Source organism: Pezoporus occidentalis, unplaced genomic scaffold (assembly GCF_034315485.1).
Source record: "Pezoporus occidentalis ecotype Australia unplaced genomic scaffold, CSIRO_AGI_Poc_V1 ctg113, whole genome shotgun sequence".
NCBI lineage: Eukaryota > Metazoa > Chordata > Aves > Psittaciformes > Psittacidae > Pezoporus > Pezoporus occidentalis.
This window is the reverse complement of record NW_026912918.1, coordinates 1204353-1230355: the sequence shown is the minus strand read 5'-3', so window position 1 is coordinate 1230355 and position 26003 is coordinate 1204353. Positions and strand designations below refer to the sequence as shown.

Here is a 26003-nt window from a genome sequence, read left to right as displayed (position 1 = left end):
CATTAAGAACTGAACAGCCTCTAGGGTTAACCCTTGAGGCTGAGCTGCTGTTTGAGCAACAGGAAAACTTGCTTCACAGTAAATACTGCAGTTACATCTGTTTCATCTGAAGATTTACCTTCACATCCACCCAATTTTCCTAGTCTAAATCACACGCAACAGAGACTGTCATCTGTAAATACATTCCCAAACACGTGCCACTCTGTTCTTCGCTGGGAAGTTTTAAAGCAGGGTTCCATATTATGTTAAACTTCCAAAAACACTAAAAAAGCCCCAGGTCTTCCACCAGAAAGAAATACCAAATTTATTTACAATTCCTACATGACAATTTAGACTCTTAAAGTATCAAAGCTGAGCAGTACAGCAAATACATTGGCATCAGATTTATTAACCAGATATCGATCAGGACCTGAAATACACTATCTCTACTTGACTAAAGTGAGCAGGCTCTGAATGTCACTAAGAGGTATCACACTTTAAAAGCTAACACACTGTATGAGCTCTCACCCCAGCCTACTTACAGCTCAACTACTTTCCCCAGGTGAACACAAACCCAATAATAATCCCGTACTATTTTATTAACCCTCAGAAGACTACGGGTACTCTTGCAGCCTCTGTTCTTCTCTGATAAACTGCCGGCTGAGAACTAGACTGAAGGAACACGGCTATCAAGCCCACCCCCCGGTCTCCACCCCGCTGCAGGCCCCCCAGCGCTTCAGCTTCCCAGGGAAGCGTCTTCCACCGCGAAGCGCAGGGAGAGGGAAGCCGCTGCCTGCGGATACACACCGGATATCAGCCCAGTACGTTACACCGAGCCGAGGCTGACCGCGGGGACGAAGGGACAGGGCGGGGAGGAAGGGGAACCCGTACCCGCGAGCTCGGAGCCCTGGCCGGGTCCCGCCGAGCCCCGCGCGGTGACAGACCTGCCCCGGTCCCTGCCCCGCCGGCAGACACGGTTCCGGAAATCCCCCTCCGCGCCCCGCAGAGGCACGGCCGCAGCCGACCCCTTCCCCGCCGCCTAGGCCCGGCGGCCGGCCCGCCCCAAACTAGGCCCAACAGCCAGGAAGTGCCTCCGCCGCCACCGCCCCGAGCCGCCGTGGTCCGCACAGCCCCGCTCCGTTCCCCAGGCCCGGCGGCGGGGCCGGGCCGAGCCGTGCCGCCAGCCGCTGAGCCCCGCTGCCCCACGCCTCGCAGGCGGCCAGGCCGCGCCCCCTGCCCCAGCCCTGCCCACCTGGGTTGCCAGTCATTCCAGCCCCGCGGGTGGTAGTGCTGCCTGCTGCCGGTGCCGCTCAGCCGAGACCCCGGGGCTCTGCGGCTCATTACCTTGCCCGAGACGGCATGGCCGGCCGGGCAGCGGCGCGGGGCAGGGGCGAAGAAGGCGGTGGCGAGAGGCGAAGCTGAGGCGTGGGCGGTGGCTCCTCACTCGCGCTCCGCAGGCGGCTGCTGTCTCACACCGGAGGGAGGGGAAAGGGCCGCCGCGGCTGCTCCGGCTGCTGCCCAGCCGCACGGCATGCCGGGATCACGGACATGGGCCACCCGCCCCCTCCGCGGGGCACGCCGGGAGGGCGGGGGACGGGGCGCGGGGGGGCGGTGCTCCGCCTCCGGCAGCCGCGGGTGGGGTTTCCCCGCCGCTGTCCGCGCCGCGGGGCGTCGGTCGGCGCGGTTCGTCGTGCGGGGCGGTGGGGAGCGGGCTTCAGTTATCGCCACCCCTCCCCGGGGCGTGAGGGGAGGGGGGTTCCCAGCCCGCGGGACATGAGGGGAGCCTGAGTGGGCTGTCAGCGTCGGTGACAGCAGACGGGCTCCCAGCCCCTCAGCTGTGGGGGGGACGTGGACGTGAGGGCTGCCAGGGGATCCCAGGCTGAGCAGCGTGAAGGGGTGTGGGGGTTCCCTCACACTGAGGGGATCCCGACACCCCTGCACCCCGAAGGGGACCAGCGTCAGCAGAGCATGAGGGAAAGTGGAGGCTCCCATTGCCCCAACTGCGAGGGGAGCCAGAGGATCCCAGACACTGGGTCCTGAGGGGATCTTGGGCCCCTGGGCGCTGAGGGGACCAAGGACCCCAGGGCGTGAGGGGAGTCTGGGGCCCATCTCCGTTTGCTAGGAGGATGTGGGTCTGTGCTGCCCCAAATGTTGTTGGGGTGTCTGTGGGGAGCTGCATCGTTCAGATCCTCATCCCCACGTTTCTTACCACTGGAACATGTCACCTATATATGACTGCCAAGGAGAAGTCTGATGTTTGGCAACGGTCAGCAAAAAGCAGACTAATCCCACGCTAAACACTAACTAAACCCCAAAGGTTTCTCCTTCCTACCTTTTTCCTCACGGCTGCTAAAATGCATTTCAAAGGCAGAATAGTGAACTAGTGTCCTTCTAAGCCCAGATAACTTTTCTGTGTAAAGCAGTCACCACATTGCTAGATGCCCATTGTGGGGAAAGTCTGTCTGTAAACAGGAAGGCAGGAAATGTGAGGGGAGTAAAATAAAAGTCTCCTCAATTTGGGAGCTATTCTGCCCCCTTAAAAAATGTGAAGACTCTGTCAGGCATATTTTTTCCTGCAACACCAGAAACTTACATTAGCTGATTTGATAAATCCAGTTCCTGACTGCAGAATATTTCCTTAGTTATGAAAAATTAGAATAGCTTAGTGAGATACTCAGCAAAGAGACCTGAGCAGAAAACCTCTTTTTAATTACATTATCCTAGATTTGAGACCACTGAAAGACCTGAGGGGACTTTTAAAATTCCCCTCTGCTTGTGTGCCATGGTCCTGTGGTGACTTGGCTAAGACAGATGGCATACTGCCGCCTCCCTTGGATTCTGCTGGACAGCCACCATCCTGCTGGTACACTCTTGTTGGCTTAAGAGTCCATAAGTGACGTGTGCGAGACGTGTACATATTTAAAAATCAGCTCTAGGACAAAATAAAATAAGAATTGTATCTTGAGGCTTCATTGCAACACAATGCCATTTTAATGTGCTAGGACCCAGTGCCCATCGGGCTGTTTCAACTGACACATGCATGTGAATCTTAAGTGATTCAGTTTTGCAAAAACAATCAATTCCACGACCCATGATAGATCTTTTTTCCCTTCTCTATAATCAAGATTCAGAATTACACAGTATGCAGCAAAGTTACGTGTTTATAAGCGTAGTAAGAATACCTGCTGCAAATTTGCTTGCCCTTTCCAACAAAGTCTAGCAGATCCTGCCCTTGGTGATGTATCGGGTGATTTTTCTTATTTGATGACTGAGTAGTATCACAACAGTAACAATATGAATCACTTGAGGGGCAAGGCAATACTAGGAATGTGTTTTTAACTACCTTTCATATTAACTTAGCAAAGGAAAGCAAGAAATAAAGCTGGCATACTATGACAAACAACTGCCTGATTTAGTGTTTGGTATTGGAAATTCTGTATCAGAAATCTTGTATTCTAGTGGTGAGTTTGGTGCAGTCTGTGTGGTATAATGCAGATCCCTCTTTTGAGTGCAGTTGTCTCTGTTTGTAAAATGGATCAGTGATGTTTAGCTTTCCAAACTGCTGTTGTGCACAGCCTTAAAACTGTAAAATATTCTATAGCTGCCAAATGAGAAGACATACTTGATCTGTTTCTACAAGGATGATTATATCGTGAAATTTGAATGTTATTGATAGTGAAAATGCTCATCAGGATTTCCAAGATAGGGCAATAATTATTTATATAGCACTTTCTCAGTTACGGCCACTTTGCAAAGATGGGTAAGGCCATTCGGACACCACTCTGAATGAAGAAGCCCACAGAAGGTGAGGCCAGGATTTTCAAGATTCTAATTCTTCTAATTTTCTGTCCTCGAGTTTGGGACTTGAGTTTTGGGTACTCAGTGGCTGGCACTGACATCAGTTGGAGCTGTAGATTCTTGAGTCTTGTTAAAAAATAAATAAATAAGATGTCTAAATCTGAACCCTCTCAAAATAGAACTATATGAACTCGAAAAACAAGTTTTGCACCTCAGAATGAGTCGATGACACTCACAGAGGTCTGCCTCTCTTCTCACTGCTGGGTGAGATGCTCAATTCACTCCATCAGACTGTCCGCATCCATACTAATGCAGAACTCTGGAGTGACAGACACTGTGAACCACACTTCTCCTGCTTTGTAATTTGTGGTAATGATTATTTAATATATGAAAGAAAGCTGTATTAATCTGAGCATTATTTTTAGTTGGAATGAAGTGCAGATTGTATACATTTAATGTGCTGGAACAGGGTGGTAAGCACCATGTTGCATCTTTTATCACTTACTAGTTTATTTCCTTACTAAGCAGTATGTCTAGAAAAAACAGCATGTTCTGAGGATTACAAATCACTTGTGGCCCTTGGCTCACTTTGATGCATAACAAAGCTACAGATTGAGAGAAAAATAATCACCAACCATGAGAGGGAAAGGGATGCTATTTCCTCCTCTGGAAATATGGTAGAAGCCAAGGAGCAAAAGAGTATTTAACTAGAGCAGAGAAGTACCAGACACCAAGATCCTGTAGCTTGTATATTGCAGATGGATACCTCTTAAGAACTAGAAAGGATTCCTAGAACAGTTATTCCCTGTACCTGACAAGTCTACTGCTTGGATGGCAGAATCCTATTTTTGTCGGTAACCTACCAGATTTTCAGGTGGATGGCCCCATACACTATTTTCTGGACACAGCAGACTCAAAACACATATGATGTATGGCCAATCTGTGCAAGCATAGAGAACCCAGGGTGTCCAGAACATATTGTACTTGTGGTGCAGGCACAGCCATCCGCTCATGCACAGGAGGTCCCACAGGACTCCTACTGTTTTCTTCATTAAAAATGTTGGCAGGTGTAATGATCTATGGAGATTGTACTGCCGAGCACAGATACTGTCTATCATGGACAAACGCTGCAGACTATATAGGGGTCTACCTTATTTCATCCCAAACTGGAATCTTTCCATATCCTGTGTGGTGTATCAGTACAGAAATCCAACTTACAAATAGTCCTAATAGCAAGGCATATCGAACCACTCTACAGTTTTGTGTTGAAAATCTTTTTAATGCAAAAAAATGGTCAATCTGATATTTTGGAATTCCATAATAAGTGCACTGTGATTTGAATACTAACAAAAAACATCTTTTACCTTTTTTTTACATAACAGACTGAGGGAAATAGTATTTTGCTTTTTCTGAGTGTTTATAAACCCACTTTAAAATTAACTGGTATAGGACATGGAACCATCTGCTCCATTTCCTCAAGGTCTTTTAGAGAAGAACTTTTACTGAACAGTATTCCCCTACATCAGTGCAACAAATACAGTAGATTTCTGAGAACTTGTATTTTTGCTCTACTGAATTTCTTTAAGGCTATTGCATCTTTAAGACATTTTACATCTCCTAGGTAAGATAGCAATATGTACAATATATGCGTAAATATTTGAGTGCCTGTCACAGATATTTGTTATAGATTTATTACATCATAGACTACAAAAGTCCTTGGTCGTGTGTATAAGCTTTTTTTCATTTTCTGTTTATTAACTATGTGCTTCCTTAAATGTCCTAAACATTTACATATTACCAGCAACAGTTGTATATAATATATAAACTGAACGCATCCATTCAAGTGACTAGTCCTTAAGCAAGCAGTCATTTAAGTTACTTTGACCTGGCAAATACATAGCCTAAAACAGTTTTAGGTCTTTAAATATTTAGGTCTTGAAATGTCCAAGGAAAAAACGGTAGAAAATTAAATTTCTTTTGTCAATAAAATCAGCCATATTACACCTGTTAAATCCCAGCCAGAGTAAAACTGACAAGACAGCCCAAAGCAGTAGTTTCCGTGCTGATCTTCAGGAGAGCAGAAATTGTAGCAATCCTCTTACGAGTTTTGGAAGCCACACAGAATGCCTTGGAGGAAAGTCACAGTCTGCATGCAGTGTTTTACATAGTTAAAGTGACAGCATCATAGCAACTCAGTTAAAAAAAATTCTCAGCATCTCTGAAAATCAGACTAGAACAGTTGTATGTCTGATTGGTAGACAGTGCTGGCCAAGAATCAAGTATGCTTTTACTCATACTGAATAAAATGTGTGCCACAAGCAGCAGTTCCCTCTGCTCAATGAGTACCCAAGGTCCTGCCCAAGATGTTCTGTTACGTGCAAGCCAAGGAGCGTGGCTGCAGATTAGTTCATGTTGCTGCAAGAGCTCCCTGTTTTGACTGGCAGCTGTTGGGAAATTTGTGCTGTTTGCATTATTTCTGGAAAGCCTGGGCAGAAGCTTAATGAGAAGCACTGCATCCTGCAAGAGCAAAAGCTGAATCAGGACTCACAAGCAACTGCATATTATGAAATGCTAGACAGTGCTGGAATGGAGCTGGCATTCACTGCACTGCAGAAAAAGACAAAGTTGAAGCAGGAAGCAGTTATCTTTTACTGTGGATGCCAGTAGACTATTATACTGTGAAGTCCTTTTGAAAAATTAATCATGTACTTGATACTTCACCTTTCTGGTGAATCTGAGAATTTCCATCTCTTAAAATAGCTGCTCTCTCACATAAATTTTCATGCTCTGCAGACCCAAGTTTATGTTGTGTTTGTTGAAGGGGTAACTTGAAAGAGGCTGCCAGGAAAGTGTCAAGCCCTTAAGGCATAATAAGCCCAGGAGAATTTGTTTGGATGGTGTAATGAATCCAACTTGCTAATTTATCTCAGTTTGGTGTTTATTGCTGATAGTGGAGTGCTATGAAAATTAAAAGAAAGACTGGTCTAAGAGGTCTAACAATTAGAAGGTGAAACAGAGAGTAAACTCCCATAGGGTATTTATCCTTTAATCTCCACTAATTTTAACTGCTTTTTCTAGGCTTATTTTCCTACCTGTTTTTGAAAGTGTTTCAGGTCTCAGCATTACCAGATCCTTGCCTCTCTATCTTTCCTTGAAGTCTCTGGAAAAGAATTTGATGATGTCATTAGAGATGTCACTTGGGTCATACTTCAAGTGACAGCTCAATAACTAGCCTTTATGAGAAAAAAACATAGTATCAGAGCATGAGTTGGACTCCTTCACTCGTGGTGTACGGATAAAGCTGGGGTAAACTCAGGGGCAGCAGCAGCAGGAGTTGCTCTGTTCCAGCTCAGCCATGGCTATTCTGCTTGGCACTGCGGAGGATGAGCATCCCTGTGGCTGCAGTCACCTGGCACTATCTAGAGCAAACCCAGGAGGATTCAAAGTCTCTATACAGGGAACTGAGGTCTCAGGCACTACTTGGTTGAAATCTCACCTGCGTAGTTGCTATTGCATGTTATTTCTGTGAGAAAGCCTGTGTCCGTTATTGAAATAATGACACAATTCCAGCTGAATCAAATGAGAATAAATTGCTTTCTACTTTCAGATATATTCAGCATGAAGATTTGGTATTAATTTGAGCCTTTGAAAAGCTTGGTGTGGGAGGACTGTCTAGCATTATGTAAAAGAGTATCTGATTTCCCAGATAACATACATGCATCGTAACCACCAAATCATCTTCTTGTACCCTATCTAAATCACTACAATTGCCAGTTTCTCTAACAACAGCCTCACAAACCACAGCTTCCTTCAATAAACAGCTTTGACTCATCTCCAGGCCAGGATGAAAAAATAGTATGCATTCTTGTGCATAAAAATCATACATTATTCCTAGTCAACCTGAATTTTGGTTTTATAGCCTTAATAAAGTTATTTTAATTCAGTTTTTGCATGTTTACAGAGAAAACTCCAGAATTTAATCAGAGATAAACAGAATGAAGACGGAAGATCTCATCAGGATGTATAGACATGTTCTTTTACCTTTTTTTATGATTTACATATAATTGATACTTTTTAGTCCCCAATACTTGTGATTCCTCCTGTAAAAAAACATGTTAATCTATAAAATTCTGTACATTGTAGAGCTTTCTAAGCAGAAATGACATCTTTTCTTATGTTAAGTACAGTAAGACCTTGATCTAGTTGGGATCTTTGAGCACAACATAATGTTAAGTCTAATAATTCTGCTATAAAATTCAAGAGCCTGAAGTTGGTGGGAGCTTCATCATTTGAAGTAGAATGAGCCCTTTAACAGAGCACATCTCTCTCTTCTTTCCATCATTGTATTTCCTAGACCACAGTTTGCACCACACTTTTGCCTGATTCCTTGTTGCACAGCTGTCCTTAGACCACAGCCCACACAGGCAATGCACACAGCAGTGTTACAGTCCTTTAACCCAGAGGCCTTTTAACAAGCATGATCAGCCTTTCATTCAGCTAGAAAGTAATCGATAAGTGACATAAATTTATTGGTGTCTTTCACATAAGTTCCTCTAAATTCTTATTTGAGATATTAATTAGATTGGTTTTAGCCTATGTTTTGTACTTAATCCTCTCTGTTCCTTGAACTTCATGTTCCTCAGTCTTGCAGATATATACAGCAGTCATTCAGAGTGAATAAAATTAACCTTGAAATAATCAGTAATCCACCAGGATAGCGCTTCATCATGGTACTTTTTCTTATTATTTCTGTTCACTGAATATAAAACTAGTCAGTGTTTTGCTCTCTCAGCCTGTTAATTCAGGTGTTTTTGTAAAACACTGACACTAGAAGCTGCCCTGCATTTATTCCATGTCTGATGTGCCCGTTAGTTAAACACCTACTCTCCAGATAAATGGAGTTTAGCTCCAAGCATGCAGGCCCAGTCCACCAGCCCCGTAACGACATGTTTGCAAGTCCACAAATCCTGGCTGTATACTTTCACCAACGCACAGCTAAAGAACAAGCTAAGCGTTTAAATGCTGTGAAGAAAACCCATGATGAGACAAAAAAAGTGACACTGAGAAATGTAGTGGTACGAACCAGAGCTGCACAGGTGATTGCAATTTGGGTGTAGGTACCCCTCTGAAATGTATTTGCATGTATGGTGTATATGTGCCTACACATGTATTTCTACAGATACTATCTCGATCAAGATAACTGTTTTCCTTTAAATCTGGAATCCAAGTTGAAAAAAAGAACATCTAAGTTTGAATGAAATATATCCTTTTAATTTTGAATTTCATAAGGTTAAAAATGACACTGAAGCGAATTACAAACCAACCCATCTCTTCTAAGGTATATTGAGATTAATTGTTCAGGATTGATTTTTGATGCATTTCCCTCCTTTTATTGCTTATGGCCTGTGAATGTTTTGGATGCAGTGTGCTGGCTTCCTAATGCTGAGAGTACCTTGAGGGTGTGCCTCCAATGCTGGCGCAGCGCAGAGCTGTGCTGAACCAGCTGCAGTTCAGCACATGTAGAGGCCAAGTACATCACGGAGATGCATGTCAGCATCTTAAGGCAGTTTCACATGTAACTGATTTTTAAGATCACTGAAAAGAGAATGATTTGCATAAGTGACAGGTTATATGTGATTCCTTTTAGTTCCCCAAATTTGACTTCATTACAAATCATGTGCCTCAGCAAAATATGTAAATTTTATGTACATTTTTGTAAAATGCCTGAATTGATTAATTACCTCATTTTTAAAAATATATTTAGATTCTTTTAGTTGGGTTCAGCTGTTCCTATTACCTGATGAATATTTATTGCTGTGTGGCATTGAGGTGGTGATTTGGAGACTATCCAGCTACTTACAGATTTCTGTGTATGGGTGGGCTCTGATTTACCCTGGGAGGGTAATGGAGTTACTATCCCCATCTCAGTTCCCTCCTATGGCCTTCCAGCTGTAGAAGCTGAATGATAGTGTTTCTGTTCCTGAGTTACTGCAGGGTATAGACCGACATATTAATGCAAACTGGAATTGAGGATTATGCTAATATGTCAGACTGTGCACAGGAGCGGGGAAATAGGGCAGGGAGCTGGGAGCTTCAGCCTCAGCTACCATCTCAGCAGGAACCACATCACTCATGAGCAGGGCTGTAATTCCCACTTTGAACGTGAAACTTCATTATTTTATAGGCTGCCCTATTTCTAATTTTTGCCTGCTCACTTGCATCCACTTTGAAAGGGGTCTTCCCATGGAACTGAGTCCCTGTTGGACTGGGTTGCAAGGATTGTTCTCCTATCTCAGGAGAAAGATGCTTTGATGTGCTTTCTGCCCACTGTTTTTCTGCCCCTTCAGCCCAGCAGTGGCTGCTTTCGTGTGTACCAGCTGCTGTAAACCCCAAATGATAACTTCTTGTATGTCTTGGTTTTCTTAGTAAAGCTTGTAATTCTGTACTGCCCAGCACAGTTTTGTGTGCATGATTGCCAGCACACTATTAATTTCCTCCAGCCTGCTGTTGCCGTCTCCACTGTTGGAATGCTGCTGCTTCTAACGCAACTGCCCCACTGCTCTCTAGGAGTCAAAGTGTTACCACTTGGCTGATGCAAAGTCAGGTACTGCCCTGAGGAAGATGCCAACTTCATCTGCAGTATTAGGATGCTGGCAGTCTTGGGAACTGATTGAACCAAACCACAGATTCTCTCTCTATATCTCCACGCTGCTATATCTGCTGCATGGTACCCTCTCTCCTACCCTGCAGTGGTGGCCAAGAGCAGTTCTGTTTCCCTCTCTTTTGCACCATTATAGTTAGGCACTTTCCTTGGTTTCAACTGTTTTGCTTCAGATTGTATCCATGAAAGACCACCATACCTGTGTTCTCTGCCCTGATCCTCAAATTTCTGAGGTGTTTCTGCTCTTATACCAGCAAATTCAGTCCCTCTTGCTATTTGGAGACTTGTCTCTTAATAGTCTTATTGTAATTATGTCTCTTCAAAATAAATTATTATGAAATCCTTACTGAATCCAAAGCTACATTTCACCTACAGCATGCAATCGTTGATCTGAAGTGGTCTCTACCAGAGATAACAATGGCATGGGAACTCAGCAGAACACAAGCTGAAGAACTAGAAAATAAGAGGGTTTGGGACCTGGAGAGCCGTGCCAACTAGCCAGGGCAGGCCTTTGGCTACCTCCCACATGCAAGGTTTGCCTCAGCTTCAAAATCGTCCCCACTGAAGATACGTTTTTATAGCTCTGCCCTTAGAACTGTGCTGGGTTGGTCCAGAAGGTCTCAGCACAGACAGTCCCTGGCATAGCCAGGCTGGACAGTGCAGGTGAGAGGCCAAAAATTAAACAACACTCCTCGTTCTGAGCAGTGATTTTGAAATACACATTCCTCCTGGGGCACTGGGAGTTGCTAAATGAGTTCTGATAGTCTCCATAGCAATGGAAAAGCATACTAAGAAGAGAAACCACAGAGAAGATATATGCCAGAGATATGTCTCCTTGACAACAACCGAGGCATGGGACTGAGCTGCCTGGAGAAGCTAAAGCTGGATCCTCATGTCCTCCTCTTCTGAAGTGACTCAGGACGTCAGAAGGGGCAACTCTAAATAAAAGGAACAAGCACTAAGATGAGAATAAATGGAACCAGGAACATCAGGAATGAAACTACCACTGATTTACATGAACTGGAAATATATGTCTGGGCATATCAGTTCCTTTGCCTACCTATATGGATTATATATGAGTTTTATATACTCACATGCTGCAAAATCAAATATCCAAAAATGGCTTACTATAGACCATGGAGTGGTCTACTAGTCCTTCAGTTTCTCTGCCTTACAAGATACTCCTTAATAGCATGGCCAAGGGAGAAATTTCTTACAGGACCCCTGCCTTATTCAGCACACTAGGCAAATGATGCTTACTGAATTGGTGAGTCAATATTTTGTCTTTTCCTTGTAGTTCAATAGCTTGCCTCAGGCCTTCTTTATTTCATGCTATACAAATGCATTCACCAAGACAGAATAAATTCCCTCATGAAAATTTCTGCAGTGGTTATTATAGCAGCAAGGTTAAATGCTACCAAACTGGAACAATGCTAAAAATACTAGCAAAAAATAATCTGCAATTACAAAGGCAAAAAGCAGGAATAAACGAGCCAAAACTGTTCTACAGCTGTGCCACTCACCAGCAAGCCTGCAGCACTCCAGTGGCCAACTAATCCAGCTGTTACTTTTGCTCTCATTTCCCTTTCTGTTTACCCAGATTTTGGTAAGTTTTTCCATCTCAAAGTACAGAAAGGTCCCTTCCACATCCCCTTTGCTGAGCCCTCAGCCTCTCCAGGGAGGGACCGAGTTGGCTCTGTGCTCTGTAAAGGAATTATGATGCTTGGGTGGGTCTAAAAATATATAATTAATAAGTAATACCAAAACAAACAGGGCATCATTCAACTTAGTGCTGAGTTCTCACAGTGAACTTTGGCACTGAGAGCAGATACTGCTGTACAGATTTGGGATTATAATTTAAAAACAAAGTGTAGGGCCCTGGTTTATTTTTCAGTCAGGTGCTGAGTATTAAGCAAAGTCCATACCATGGTTTATTGCGTATGGTGAAGATAAAGCATGGTAATTTTCAGGCACAGAGAGTACTGCAAAGCGGGAAGTTCTGTCACTTTTGTATTAAATAAAAATCATAGGTGAGTTGGTTGAGATTTTATTGAAATTAAACCCCATTGTTTTCTCCATCTTGCTTATAGTGAAAGGAAGTAATTGGTCTTTGATTGTTTAGGCAATTTAAATTTGATTCCATTTTTACTCCCTACTTCAGTTAATAGCTGAAAGATGCAAATCTGCCTGGACAGTTGAATAGCTCATGCCGTGTTCCTCCTCTCTCCCTCAAAACTGATTCTTCCCAGCCTTGGAGTTTTCAGCATTTCTTGGAAACCAGGAGGAATGATGAATTCGCATCAGTGTTGGCAAAGGCTGATTTACCATTTGCTACCTGCAATCAGCTTAAAAAAAGTAAAGAAAAAGAAGAAAAAAGGGAAACCATGGGCCCAGCAGGCTCTAGTCTGGAAGTGAGAGGTTCCCAAGACAGGAGGCTTCCCTTAGGTCAAGTGCTGCTGAATCCTGGTAGGTCATCTGGACCACAGTTTGCCCCTTGTAAGAGAGAAAAGGCCACCAAGGCATGAGGATGAGTTCATTGGGAGCTGGGGCTCACACTACAGATGCAACTGCTGATACAGTGTGAAGAACAATCACATCAACTTTGGGCTCATCCAACACATCCTCTGCTGGTAATTATAATTTCCTTTTATATTTATAAATATCTTTTTCATTTTCTACAGAGAAAAAAATGGATTTGCTTTGTAGTTAGCTCAAAACTGCACACACTGCCCCGGCTCCCTGAGGAAGTTTTTCTTCCAGAGGCCATGATGTCATCAGTGACTTGGACCTGGCTATCCTGGACACCGTGTGCAGATCTTTGTGTGCCAAATGAAAAAGAACAATGGCGAAATATTTCTCGGACTGCCAGCAAGACAGACTGTGTCGCGCGAGGTGCCTGCCTGCGAAGCCAATTAAATACACAGCACCTGAGAGCTTCAAACTGCGTTCAGCATGAGAGCATAAACCCGGCAAATGGGCAAGTCCCAGAAAAGACAACACATCATAAAAATAAGAGGGATTTCCTTAATGCCTTTTATCCGTGTGTGCAAAGCTGACAGTCTTCATAAGTCCAGGGATAGATCTTGTTCACGTTGTGTGAGTAATACCATTTGTCTCGTGGCAAGAGACGACTCCATGTCTGCTTCAATTTAACCTTGCAGTGCTCCAACACGGGATTTCTTTCACTGTTACTGCAATGCAGCCACCTCTGGAGCAAGGAGCAGTAGCCTGAAATACATACAGCTCAAGGATTCCTCCTAGCAAACGCACCTTTATCATTCCAGGCAATGGGGGTTGCTCAGATGCTTCAGAGGTCAAATATTCCCCTTGAAGTTAGGGATATCTATGCAAAAAGATCTCTATGGCCCTGTCTGATACAGCGACAGGGGTTGAATGTCAGCTTGACTTCAGCTAGCTAAAGGTAAGCAGGACCAAGAGGGTGTAGGTCAGGAACACTAACATAAGCCCACAGAAATTGCCTTTTCTCCTTACTTTCTTATTCAGAGTTGGTTTTCCTTTAATTGAAAGAGTAGATATAAAAATAGAACACTAAACAAATCAACAGTGAACTCGGCAATAAAGAAAGCTTTCATGAATATCCCAACCTCCAGTTTTGTAAGGATACTCATTCTGTACCAGATGGGGCAAGTATAACAGTAGCATTAAATGCCACTCAGGATATTATTAAACTGTCACATAAGAGAGGAAATTGGAATACAATTGCTATGAATGCTGTTAGGCCACAGAAAGATATCAGCCACATGTGGAAAGATTTTCACTTATGATCAAGGCCTGTGGTAAAAGAGGGAGAGCACACACAGCTTTTTACTTAGCAGAGTGAAGGAATTGCACAGGATTTTTAGCCAAAGGAACATCCCCTCCCTGGAAGTCAGGCTTTCCCCTGTAGGATCCCCTAACAGGGAATTTGTCCCCATACCTCTTAAAACAAGTACTTCACTCTTCTGAATGACATCTCCATAAATTCCTTTAATATATATCAGATGTATTTTTTACTCTCAGCTGAAACAAAATCATAGTGCTGAAGTGCTGTACTTGAGCTCCCTCATACTGTCTTGGCTGCATCCATTTGAAACACAGCTGGATCCAGATTCTGGAAATTGTTCAGGTCTTTCTAAAAAGCCTAGCTAAAAGCCTTGGAGCAGACATCTCTTGTCCAACATGTGCAGTTTCTAGTCTGAGGACATGCCCTGTCACAGAAAGAGTACAAGCTTGAATAGCTTATGGTGAGCTGTTGAGAAATGTGAAATGAAAAATAGAGTAGGAAAGCAAATGGGCAGAAGCAAGTGAATACACTGCCTGTCAAATGCAGAAGTGTTTTTCAAAGTCATGGTAGCTGAAAGTAAAAAAAAAAAAACATGTATTTTTTAGAGATGCAATCAACGAAGTCCCTACCTGGCACAAATTTATTGCAGCAGTGAAACGACCGAAAGGTTGAAGCAGGCACAGGGGATGACTTTTGACAGATAAGAATTTCTCCTTCTCCTCCAGGAAAGCCAGACCAGCAGCACTGCACACCCCAAGGACTGCTCCTCATGCTGGAGGCTTTCAGCACTGACCAGCCTGGGGACCATACTCCTATTGAATTACATTAATTCAGCATCCCTACCATGTATTTGTCACCTTCCCTTACCCAATTCTAGCTCTTGCTCTAGGACATGGTCCTCTGTTCCCAGCTCATGACCCACAGCTGAGACTCAGGGTGGATAGAGGTGGGACTGGTGTTATAATGATGCCAGGTGCCCCTCTGTCTGGAGGGAGTGGGCTGAGAATAATCAGGATTAATTAAGCAGAAAAATGTATTTAAGATGTCTAGGAAAGATCAGAAGAAAATGGCTGTGCTATTATTCTGTCTATCTCTTTTAGAAACCTTTCCTGACTCACTATGTTTCTATGGGTTTAAAAACCAAGTCCTCCTTTTTCACCTCCTAAAACACCTCCTCGGTACCTTTTGTGGGGTGGCAGGGAATAAGAACTGAAAGATCCCTCTGATGGGAGGAGGAGATAAGAGTTATCAGAGTTCACCTGACTGCCTTCTGCTGGGCAGACTGTAAAATCACACCTCTTTACACAACCCGTTCTTGTAAAGCACAGTACCAATATCCTGCAATACGTACATGTCATGAAGGAAGAGCAGGACAGGATGGTGGAGACCTCAGCACCAGGTGTCTTCTAGGTGACACAGTCATGTCCCTGTGTGCACCCTGCCCAGGGTGGCACAGTGCTGGTCTATGCTGGCACACAAAACGTGGCCACTGGCAGAGAGTGAAAGGAAAAAAACAGTGATGAAACCATTAACCAACTTCCTTTGGTTCTGGAGTCGAGGCAAAGTTACATCGTACCTCTGCTGTCACAGTTTTGTGTCCCTGCTGTCACCCCAGCACACAGCACATTCGCCCCAGCTCCTCCATCCAGACTTCAGCTTGTGAGTGCAAGACCTGAGCCCACAGTTTTCCCCAATCCACAGAGAAAGCCAGGAGCTGGAAGGGCACTGAAACATCACATCCCACTGCCCATCAGCTGAGAAGGTGTGAAACAGTGGTGCTGGCAGGGTTTGGACAGGAGCAGAGAAGTCCTGCACTCTCCCCTCTAGCCCTCTGTCCCACAGCCTGTGCATACAGAGGGGGAGCACAAGGGGCTTTCAAGGAATGAGTTTCTATCTATCAGGACCTGGATGACAGATCCTAAACTCTCATCTAAGAAGAGCTCATCACTTCAACCTCCCCTCCCCTTTTTCTTGTCTCCCTGTCTTCCCTCACCGGCTTTTCCTTACTCTCTCCACCACTGTCTCCTCCTTCACACAGCCTCAACCACACAAATCAAGACTTCTTTTGATTTAGACCTTTTCCTGCTTTGTGTTTTTCTCATCTCCCCTTTATTCTTGCTCCTTTCCTTTTCCCCTCTCACTCAGATACTGCACCCTGGTTTTGTTCCTGGGTGCAGTCCATGACCCTATAGGTTACAGACATTAGGCAAACACATTTCTAGAAACATCTCCAGTGACTGAAAGCAACAAGTGGTCAACAGTGTGGGAAAAGCTTGCCATGTACCAGCAGGGTCATCTGCTAGTTGCCACCCACAGGTACTATTACAGACCAAGGTGGTGATCCCAAACCTGAATTTGGGTTTCTTATGATGTCAGGAAGTCTGGATGAGGCTGTCACCTCATCGCGCTATGTGGCGTAGATCTCAGTACCTCTGTGGGGCGCTGGGGTCCCCATGATCCCTCCTCCTGCCTGCAGCGGCCCAGAGCCGCGACTCCTTCAGCCATGCCAGTGCAATTCTTACTATCATCAGCAGATGGCCAAGTGTTACCACACATTCATAACATTTACATCAAAAAGGCCACATAACTGGGTAGAAAACGTCTTTCCTTGCCAGAAGAATTTATTTATAAAATGGCATATGTACATTTGGCATTTACCTTTCTATATGCAATATTACCAAATGTGTGACAAATGTTAACACTCCTTTCCCACTCTTGACACGCTTGCCGAAGTAAAAAGCATCAAGCAAACAAGTAGTAGGATAAAGCTCTGCCCTAAACCACCTAAATAGTATTTCTTATCTCAAATTCGATTTACAATGAAGAAGAAGAACCCAAGGCCTAGACCCGGCTGCAGTGAAGCCAGTGCCCACAGCAGCTGGCAGCAGGTGGCAGAGTGAAGGCACTGTCACACCTAGCGAGAGGCAACTGGAATTTGAATGCAGAAAGTGTTTCATTAAAAGTGTTCAGAGGCCTGGTGAGGGCGGGTTTTGCAGCCACACGGGTTTATGGCTTTAGCTGTTTTGAAGCAAAGCACACGGATCTGCTCTCATGCTGCCTCACCTGGGCGAAGGAGCTTCAGCTCCATGCTTTAATGTTGCATAGTGTCTGAAAGTGATCGATACAGGCGCAAGCGCTGACATGACTAAAAGAAGCAAAAAGCCAAGGAATAACCTTTCCAGCATCACCTCGGGGCATGCCTGTGCAGGCAGTTGGGTGCGCACTGGGTTGATTCAGCCAGGACACGTGCCAGACAGTGGAAATGAGACAGCTGTATTTGCAGAGAAACAGGAGCACAGGCACTGTGGTACTTGATTCTCCATTGCCTTTTTGGGACCGTGACAGAAACACACACCTGCATTTTGCTGCTTGACCAAGGGCTGGTCAGGAAAAAACAGCTTAGTAACTGGCTCTACATTCTTCACTGTACATAGGTTAAAGAGGAGCAAGTGAGAGGAAACAGCTCCGTCACTCAAGCATGCTCTAAGAGAACAGTTTTTCTGTAACGCTGAGTTTACAGTAGCTCAGGAATTGCCATTTAATCTTTAAGTGATTAAAGATTACTCTAGGGTGCCAACCATAGCCAGACCGAAACACCTCCTCTCTTGTGCAGTACTGTATGTTACTTTTCCTCAAACTGCTTGATCTCTGTTCCAGCTTGCCAGCTATCTGGGTACTAGCACAGGCCACCAGGAAGGCCTTTGGTGTCACTATCACTGGCAGGAAGGACAAGACTGCCCCATTCCCATATATAGCTTAATTGGCTGACATTCATCACAAGTGGTGGCCCACAGCTCTCGGTTGCATGAAGGATGTAGGAGGGCTTTCTAAAAATGCATGATCTGTGAATCAAGCTGGCAGAGAAGGCTGAAATCATACTTGAATGCTGCCTTTTATGCTAAATCAGTAGGACTACAGGTATGCATGCAGGGTGTTCATGCTGGGATCCAGTGCTCCCACCTCTTATCCCTACCCTGCCTAGGAGAGGTGGAGATGCTCCAGATGAGATCCTGGGCATAATACACACAGTAGCATAACCTACCCTGGATTAAACAGGGGATGATATCCAGAGATCACTTCCCTTGAGTAGGAATTTGATCCCTGGTTTGAATGCTGCAGGATTTCTCCTGACAGCTTTTGACATGCAACAGAAACCCTCTCTTGCCAGCAGCATTCATGCCCTGGTGCCTGATGGAGACCTTCTGTCTCACAAACAGTGTTACTCCTGAAACAACACCTGTCTTTGCAATGCCATGGTCCTCCCAGGCAGTGGGTTATTGAGGAGATCCCAGACCTCCGTTACCCTTCCCAATACCTCCTTTGCCCGTGCTCAGAGACCTGTGGCTCTGCATCACCACTCTCCAGCTTGGATGCACTAGACATACCTAGTCATACATGGTGAGGAGATGCACATGCAGGAACCAGGAGCTACAGTATGTCCCTGAAGGTCCTGGGCAGACAGGAATAGGATGGGTCCCAGTAGGCACACAGAGCCTCAGCCTGATTTTTCAGGTTTATCAGATTATGCCCAATTTTCCACTTTGTGCAATCTCCAGTTTTGCTCCATATCCACATGCAAGCTTTTGACCACTCTTCGAGGATATTATTTGCACTATCCTGGAATTTGAATAGGATTAAAGGTGGGAATGAAGAGCTGCTGAAGAAGTTCTTGATCTACACTGCTCCCAAAAAGAGCACACTGAGGGCCAGACCGTGGTCAAGGATGTCATTAAGGTGGTGGATGTCTCTTTCTGCCCATCCACAAAAGCCCCTGTCTTTGCCACCTGATCCCCAACGCCTGTCTGTCCCTTTATGTAGGCTCCTTAGAGCAGACCCTTGGCTGAGCCATGCTGACTGTCCCTCTGCACAGTGGCCATCCCAGAGGCACTGTCCAACGCTACCACTGAGCAAGACCATCCCTGAACAGAGGCTGAAGGACAACTTTGCTGTCTAAATAACATTTTGTAGTAGCTCCTAGGAGAGCTGCAATGCTCTGACTTTGGGAGGCTGCAGTGGTCTCCATTTGCAGACATCACTTTGCCATCAGCTAGGACATGCTTACAGTTGTGCACCAGCTTCGGCTCCTGCCATTTTGGGAACCAGTCCCTTAAAGTGCTGTTTGTGTACTGTATTTGTACCTACAGTAATTCATTTCAGGATTTTCCAGCTTTAAAAGGAGCCTATCAGTGCATGGAGACTTTTTTTCTTCAGCTTAATGTATTTATAAAGTTACCTGTGGCTCAGCAATCTGATTCAATCAAATTAAGCAGATATAGTTTAAGTACTAAACTTTTCCATTTCAGAAAATAACTTCTTTTGTCTTCCAAGAGCCCTGATTCTGACTGAGTGTATCACTGACTTAACGACAAACATAATTCCACCAGTGATCCTGGTAGGCAGTTTTAGAAACATGCGATTCTATATATATGTCAGAGAAAACAGATCATCTGAAAGTAAAAAGGCTCGCTGAAGAATAAACAAAGCATCGGGGCAATCTTTTGTGCACCATGTTTTCTTGGCTGCAGGTTGCCAAGTGCCACAGAGGCATATTTTGAACCTGAATCCCATTTTTGATGCTTGTTCCCAAACAGAGCAAACCCAGAGGGAAGGGGTCTGGTGTGCCGGAGGGATGAGCCCAGGACAGCATGCAGGCAGCCCCCCGAGGCCAGTGTGGGTTGTCACTACTGCACACAGGGGAGATCTGCCTTTGGGGCCGAAACCCCTTGTCTCCAGCCCCATGGACCCGAGAGCTGCCAGGGTTTTGAGTAGCCACCGTGTGGAAGCTGCAAGGTAATCTCTGCACGTGTGCATTAATAACTGCCTTCTCCTATCCAAATCACGCCTCGCCAGGCGCTGCTAAGCAACTAAACCCTGGTGAGGAGGCACTTTTGAGATAATGCTAAAAATAGTCCCCAGCAGGCGAGACGGAGCGAGCAGCCGTAGCAGTGACATCACGTTTCTTACTGCTGCCCTCCCTGCCATCATTCACAGCCTTCTGTGGCCAGGGCAGCTCCTCTGGGTCTCCCCAGGGATCATCATCACAGCAGGGATCACACTGCTGGTGGTCCCCAATGTGCTGCCTTTGTGTGGCCAGCCCCAGACTGTGCCCAAAGATGGGGGCAGCCCCCCTGCCCAGCAGCATCGCTGGCCGTCAGCCCTCTGGGGAGGCTGCAGGGCATTGGGATGGCCTTCCCCTGCTGTACCATTGCTGGATCCTCATCCGATATAGAAGGGAATGGAAAGAAGCCCCTGAGCAAATCTGGTGTTAAAAGGAGAGATTTGATTAAACTGACAAAGTCATGCACACAATTGGAAATGACAACAGCTACAACTCTGGTATCAATGAGAGGCAGAGTATGCATGCCCCTCTCTTTCCAGTCTGTTCTTAACAATTGAAATCACTTCTGTAGCTTGTCCGTACTAAACTCAGTTTGTATCTGTCTTTACACAGGGACGGAAGAGGGTATAAGCCAAAACACAAGAAAAGGTGTCCATATCCTTTGTGCAGCAATGTTTCCAAGTCCATAAGAGAAAGGAATGACAGTCCCGTTAGCCACATCAAGGAAATTTTCAGGTTGAAAAGAGCCCCCTGACTCCCTTTCCCCAGGGATATTTTGGCCCACGTCTGCTCATGCAGAGCCCCATGCTGACCATCCCGGGTTCCAGCAGGGCTGGGGTGGGATGGAGGGTGCCTGCTCTCCCTGAGAGCTGTGGGCAGGGAGGGGTGTGTTACTCACAGGTCTTGAACAACAGCCTCCTCCACCTCCTTGCAACACCAACCACAGGAACAGGAAAGTCCAGGCAGACGCACATGTAAGGATGGCTGTTGCTTTAGATACTGCATCCAAGAGTTGTGCTTTGCTCTTCAAAATACCTCTTTCTTTCAAAAGAGTAGCCCAAGACCACAGGGAACTGATAAACAAAGCTGCTTGAGTAGAAAAACAGCAGCAAGAGCCCCCCTGTTCAAATCAGTAGAGAAGCAACCCAGCAATCAGCAGGGCTCCATGACACCCACATAGGGACGCCTGTGGAGAGCCGGATAACCTTAACTCAGTGTCTCTGGTAACCCAGGCAAGCACCCTTAGCATACTTTCTCCTACCTCATCTCTTCTTCTGGTTTCGAGCAGCATAAAGCCCTTGGTACCAACCTTGCAAACCTCCTCATCAGATCCCACAGCACTTCCCTTGGAGGTACCTGTAATAGTGTTTCCTCTTAAGCTGCTGTTAACGACCCCAGGGGTGCAGCTTTCACATCAGGTGATGGGTTTCCATATGCAGCCCACACACATGATGTAAGTCTGCTCCTTTGGTTACCCTAAATAAGCCCCAGTGAGAAGGCAGCGAGGTCTGAAGAGCAGCAGGCAGCTCTCAGCCTCTCCTGGCCAGTACTCACTCTTTCCAGGGCTTTCCTTCCTGCACACATAAACGTACTCAAGTGGAGAAAGAGCAGAGCTAGAAACCAAAGTGTCAAGTTTGCTGCAGAGGAAATGGCCTCTCTGCAGCTGGGGAGAGGGCCATAAATCTCCCAACAAGCGTAAGCAGGGACGTGGGTGTGCACATATGTCTTCCAAATACCAATGTCGTTTTCAGTGGGAGTAGAAGCTAATTGATCTTTAACATGCAGCACTTAATTTCAATGCCTTTTATACATCAACACTACTAGTGAAACAAATACCAGATTTTACTAAAATGAGTATGTGTCAACACATTGATGACTCACATGCCCAGATGCAAAGGGAGACTCTGAATTACTTAGAAGGATTCTGCTTCAGCTCTTTTTAGACAGCAGCGATAGAAATACCCCAGTTGGAAATCCTGGTGCGTCCTGGGACTTTCTTCCCTTAAGCTAAGGTCTTAGTGCATTTGGAAAGAGACTTCCAAGTGATAAATACTGGACATGTCGGCTGCACACGTGGCATTGAAAACATCAAGGAAGCAGCCACCCCTAAACCTTTCTACAGGCCCAGATGGAAAGGGTTCAGCTAAAATTGGAAGCCTGTGAACATTTGACAGCAGGTTTTTCATTAACCTTCCCAGGCCACCCCTGGAAGCCTGAAGTGTGATGAAGCATGATGGCAATGTGACAGTGTGGTGAGTGCAGGGAAAGTGGAGGTGCCCTGAGGCCCATGGATGCCCAGCCCGTGGTTGCACAGCTCCACATATACTTGCTGATGCTCTTTATGTCTTTCTTGGACTAAATTATCATTAAAGAGCTGACGGTTTGATACCTCACAACTGTGAAGTATAAAGAAAGACCTTTAGAGATATCTTGCACCATAAACGTACTTGCCTGTGCTGGTCTACATCTAAGTGATAAATGAAGCCCAAGACACTTGAAAGAGGTTCTTAATCTTTGAAAAGCAAACCAAAGCCAATAATCCTTTGTAGTTTTATTATCCCATCTATCCAATTTCTTTTGCTCTGCTTCCAAAAGCCTTTGTGGCAGATGCGCCATCTCCAGGTCCCAGCCCAGCAAGGTTTGCTGGTGAAGTTCATTGCACAGCACTGCAGGCAGAGGCACTGGCACTGAGGAGAAATGGGGTGAGGAGAGGGCTGTGGAGGGACAGCCTCAGATTCAGCAGGAGGTGCCTGGACACTCAAAGCATCTCTCTTCCTAACTGCAGTCGCCTGCTGCTGCAAAGACTCACCCAGGCACCACAGCCAGCAGCAGGGTTCAGTTTCTCCTGTAGGAGTGTAAATGCTCTTTTCCAGGAGCTATTACAGTCCCAAGCCACCTCTGAATTGTCTGAGCACCAGTAACACTCAGCAAAACCTGCAGCACTTCTGGATTTTCTGGTTTCTGTTCCAAAACACCTTTCCCTGCCATGGCCCTGGCTCATCCCAGGTAGCCAGAAGGCTACTTCTGGTCTACTTTACTATCACTGTTTCAAGGAATACAGGAAGAGATTCAAGCTCTCAATTTATGAGATGCTTTAAAAAAAGCCTCAAATCAGCCTGGGCCTCTGCATTCTCGCCAAGGTTTCCGTACCAAACTAGCCCCCAACCTCAGCAGGTTTACAAGCCTTCTTCCTCAAGGCCAATTCTGACAAAAGCTCAGATCTAAACCAGAAAACTCAGGTTGACCTTAAGCTTCTACTGGGTACAGCTCCACAAACCATCTCTCATCTCCTGAGAAATCTCCTTGCAGAGCATTGGTGGCTCTTGCAAGTCCCAGGCATCCACCCAAACCTACAGCTATCCACAGCTCTCTGTGGACCTAAACCCAGCTAACAAAGACCTACCACCATCACAACCCCACAGTGAGGTGGGAGGATGCCACAAAACCAAGAGCCTGTTACTGTGCTTTATGTTCCACCATGAAGTCTCTTCAATAGTGTTTTTATGGCTCCATTGATCTTGCTTAAACTTCAGCACAAATAAATTGCAGCATATTCACAGGCCCAACACAGTGCTCTGACTCACCCAGTCCTGGCAGACATCATATATTAAATTGATTTTGGAATGTATTCCAAAGAAATGTTTTCAGCTTCTTCAGCTAACTCCCTGTGTTAGGAAAAGCAGTGCAAGATATACCCACTGCATGTCCCTGTGGGTCAGGTTGTAGTATTTAATATTGCAATGAACTCCCTCCCTCTCCCCTGCTCTGACTTGGACTTATCCAGTCTGGAGTCCCTTAGGGAGCATCTGCTCCAAGTGAAGCCTTATTTACGGGCCAAGGTCTCTTCAGGGGTATACCTGCTGCAGCACAGGCTTATCCACAGCCACAGGTGGTGGATAAACACCTTATTTTGAGGTGTAGCTGTTCCAGCATGGAGTTATCCATGAGCCATAATGCTCAGAGATATACCTGCTCCAGTGGGACCTTACCTACAGCCACAGTTCCTTCAGAAGTAAGCCTGCTCCAACGTAGCCTTATCCATGGCTGCAGTCCCTCCAGGGGTGCCCTGCTGTGTTGCAGGGTTATCCATGGCGCAACGTTTTGAGGTGCTCCAACATGACCTCGTGCACAGCCACAGATGCTTCAAGATGCACCTTCACCAGCGTGGACTTATCCTTTGGCCACAAGCCCTTCAGAGGTACACCTGCAGCAGCACAAACATAACCACAGGCACAGATGCTTTGGGGTGTCCTGCTCCCACATGGGCTCATCCACAGGTCCAGTCCCTTCGGCTTGAGTTCACACTGTAGTTCCAACCTGTGCACTACAGCAGGGATGCCCTGGCTGTCTGCCAGCCCAAGCACGTGGCCATCCCTGTTATCAGAATGTTCCCAGGCACGGCACAGTAAGATGATAAGCAGTGCAGCGCTACAGTAAGCAGTGTAAGCAAAAAGCAGCCACCAACGAGCACTGGACTCTAATATCCAGTAAGGCAAGCAAGCCCCATGGCAAACACAGAAGCTTGGCAATTAATAGCTAAACAGCAATAACAGCTATAAACTCTACGTAGCACATTCCAATCAAATCTGTCATTATCTTGAACCCTTCAAGCCCCATGCTGGGCGCCAAAAGGACTGTTGTGGTTTAACCCCAGCCAGCAACTCAGCCTCACACAAACACTCATTCACCCCTCCATTGGGATGGGGAAGAGAATCAGAAGAGTAGGAGTGAGAGAAGTTGTGGATTGAGATACAGACAGTTTAACAGGTAAAGCACAAGCTATGCACACAAGCAAAACTAAACAAGAAATCCATTCACCACTTCCCATGGTCAGGCAGGTGTTCAGCATTTCCAGGAAAGCAGGGCTCCATCACAGGTAATGGTGACTTGGGAATACAAATGCCATTACTCCAAACATCCCATCCCCCTCTTCCTTCTTCTTCCCTGAGCTCTATATACTGAGCATAACACCACAGGATATGGGATATCGCCGACGTTAGTCGGGATCAACTATCCTGGCTGTGTCCCCTTCTTGTGCACCCTCAGCCTCCTTGCTGGTGGGGTGAGAAGCAGAAAAGGCCTTGACTCTCTGTAGGCACTGCTCAACAGGAACTGAAACACCCCTGGTTTATCACCACTGTTTCCAGCACAAATCCAGAACACAGCCCCATACCAGCTACTGCGAAGAAAAATAACAATCCCAGTCAAAACCAGCACACAGGAGAACGTCCATTACCTGGTGATTAGCCTCATTAGGACTCAGCTCATGAATAATGTAAGTCACCACCTCCTCCGCTTCTTGGCTCAGGGGAAAAAACTTTTACAGGGATGGGGAAAATCTTCTCCTGCCCAGGATGTGGATCCCTCCTCAGATGCAGGAACAAATCTGCAGGTCATTACACCTGGAGGTACTCTAATAAATTAAATGAACTTCAGATTTGCTCTGGTGTCACTCAGAGCCCGGTTAACCCCACAGGCTAAAACTTTTATCAACTAGGTGGAAAAAAAAGTGCCTTTTCCAGCTATTTCTGCCCCATCCAGTGGACTCAGCTTTGGATACTCATCTGAGAAGAGTGCAAGATTGAGGAAATAAGGGCCTGGGGTAACCAGGGCACCTGCTTGAGACAAACATTTCTGTAGGGCTTACAGTCTTTTATTAAAAACATTCAGGTTTTAATTTTCCAGCTATCTCTGGTCCTTGTGGACTGCTGCACCCACAGAGCCAGCTGAAAGCTGTTGTTTGCCCTGGGCTTGTCTTCTGGCTGCATCCTTGAGGTGTATTTCAGGGTTCTGTGGGATGAAAAAGGCCCCAAAACCACCACCCCCCCCCCAAAGAAAACCAAACAAAAACAACCCAAGCAAACAAAACCACCCAAACTCCAGTGTTGTTTTGCAAATCCTCCTGTTGTGTCCTGCTTTGCTTTCCTACAGCAGCAAGTGAG

At 45.7% G+C, this 26003-nt stretch overlaps 1 protein-coding gene across 5 annotated transcripts in view; it reads right to left on the bottom strand.

Moving 5' to 3' along the window:
• The window catches only part of SMG1 (SMG1 nonsense mediated mRNA decay associated PI3K related kinase), an 86360-nt gene extending 65137 nt beyond the window's left edge, over positions 1-21223 (bottom strand). For 2 of the 5 annotated variants that reach the window (XM_062634938.1, XM_062634948.1), the window contains exon 1: positions 20960-21223. In XM_062634938.1, coding sequence (XP_062490922.1) covers positions 20960-21066 — 107 coding nt within the window. In that variant the 5' untranslated portion in view covers positions 21067-21223. Of the gene's footprint in view, positions 1-923; positions 946-1231; positions 1495-20959 lie in introns of those variants that run through there. The other 3 variants (XM_062634942.1, XM_062634957.1, XM_062634972.1) reach the window with 2 other exon arrangements.
• Between the last annotated feature and the right edge of the window lie 4780 nt (positions 21224-26003).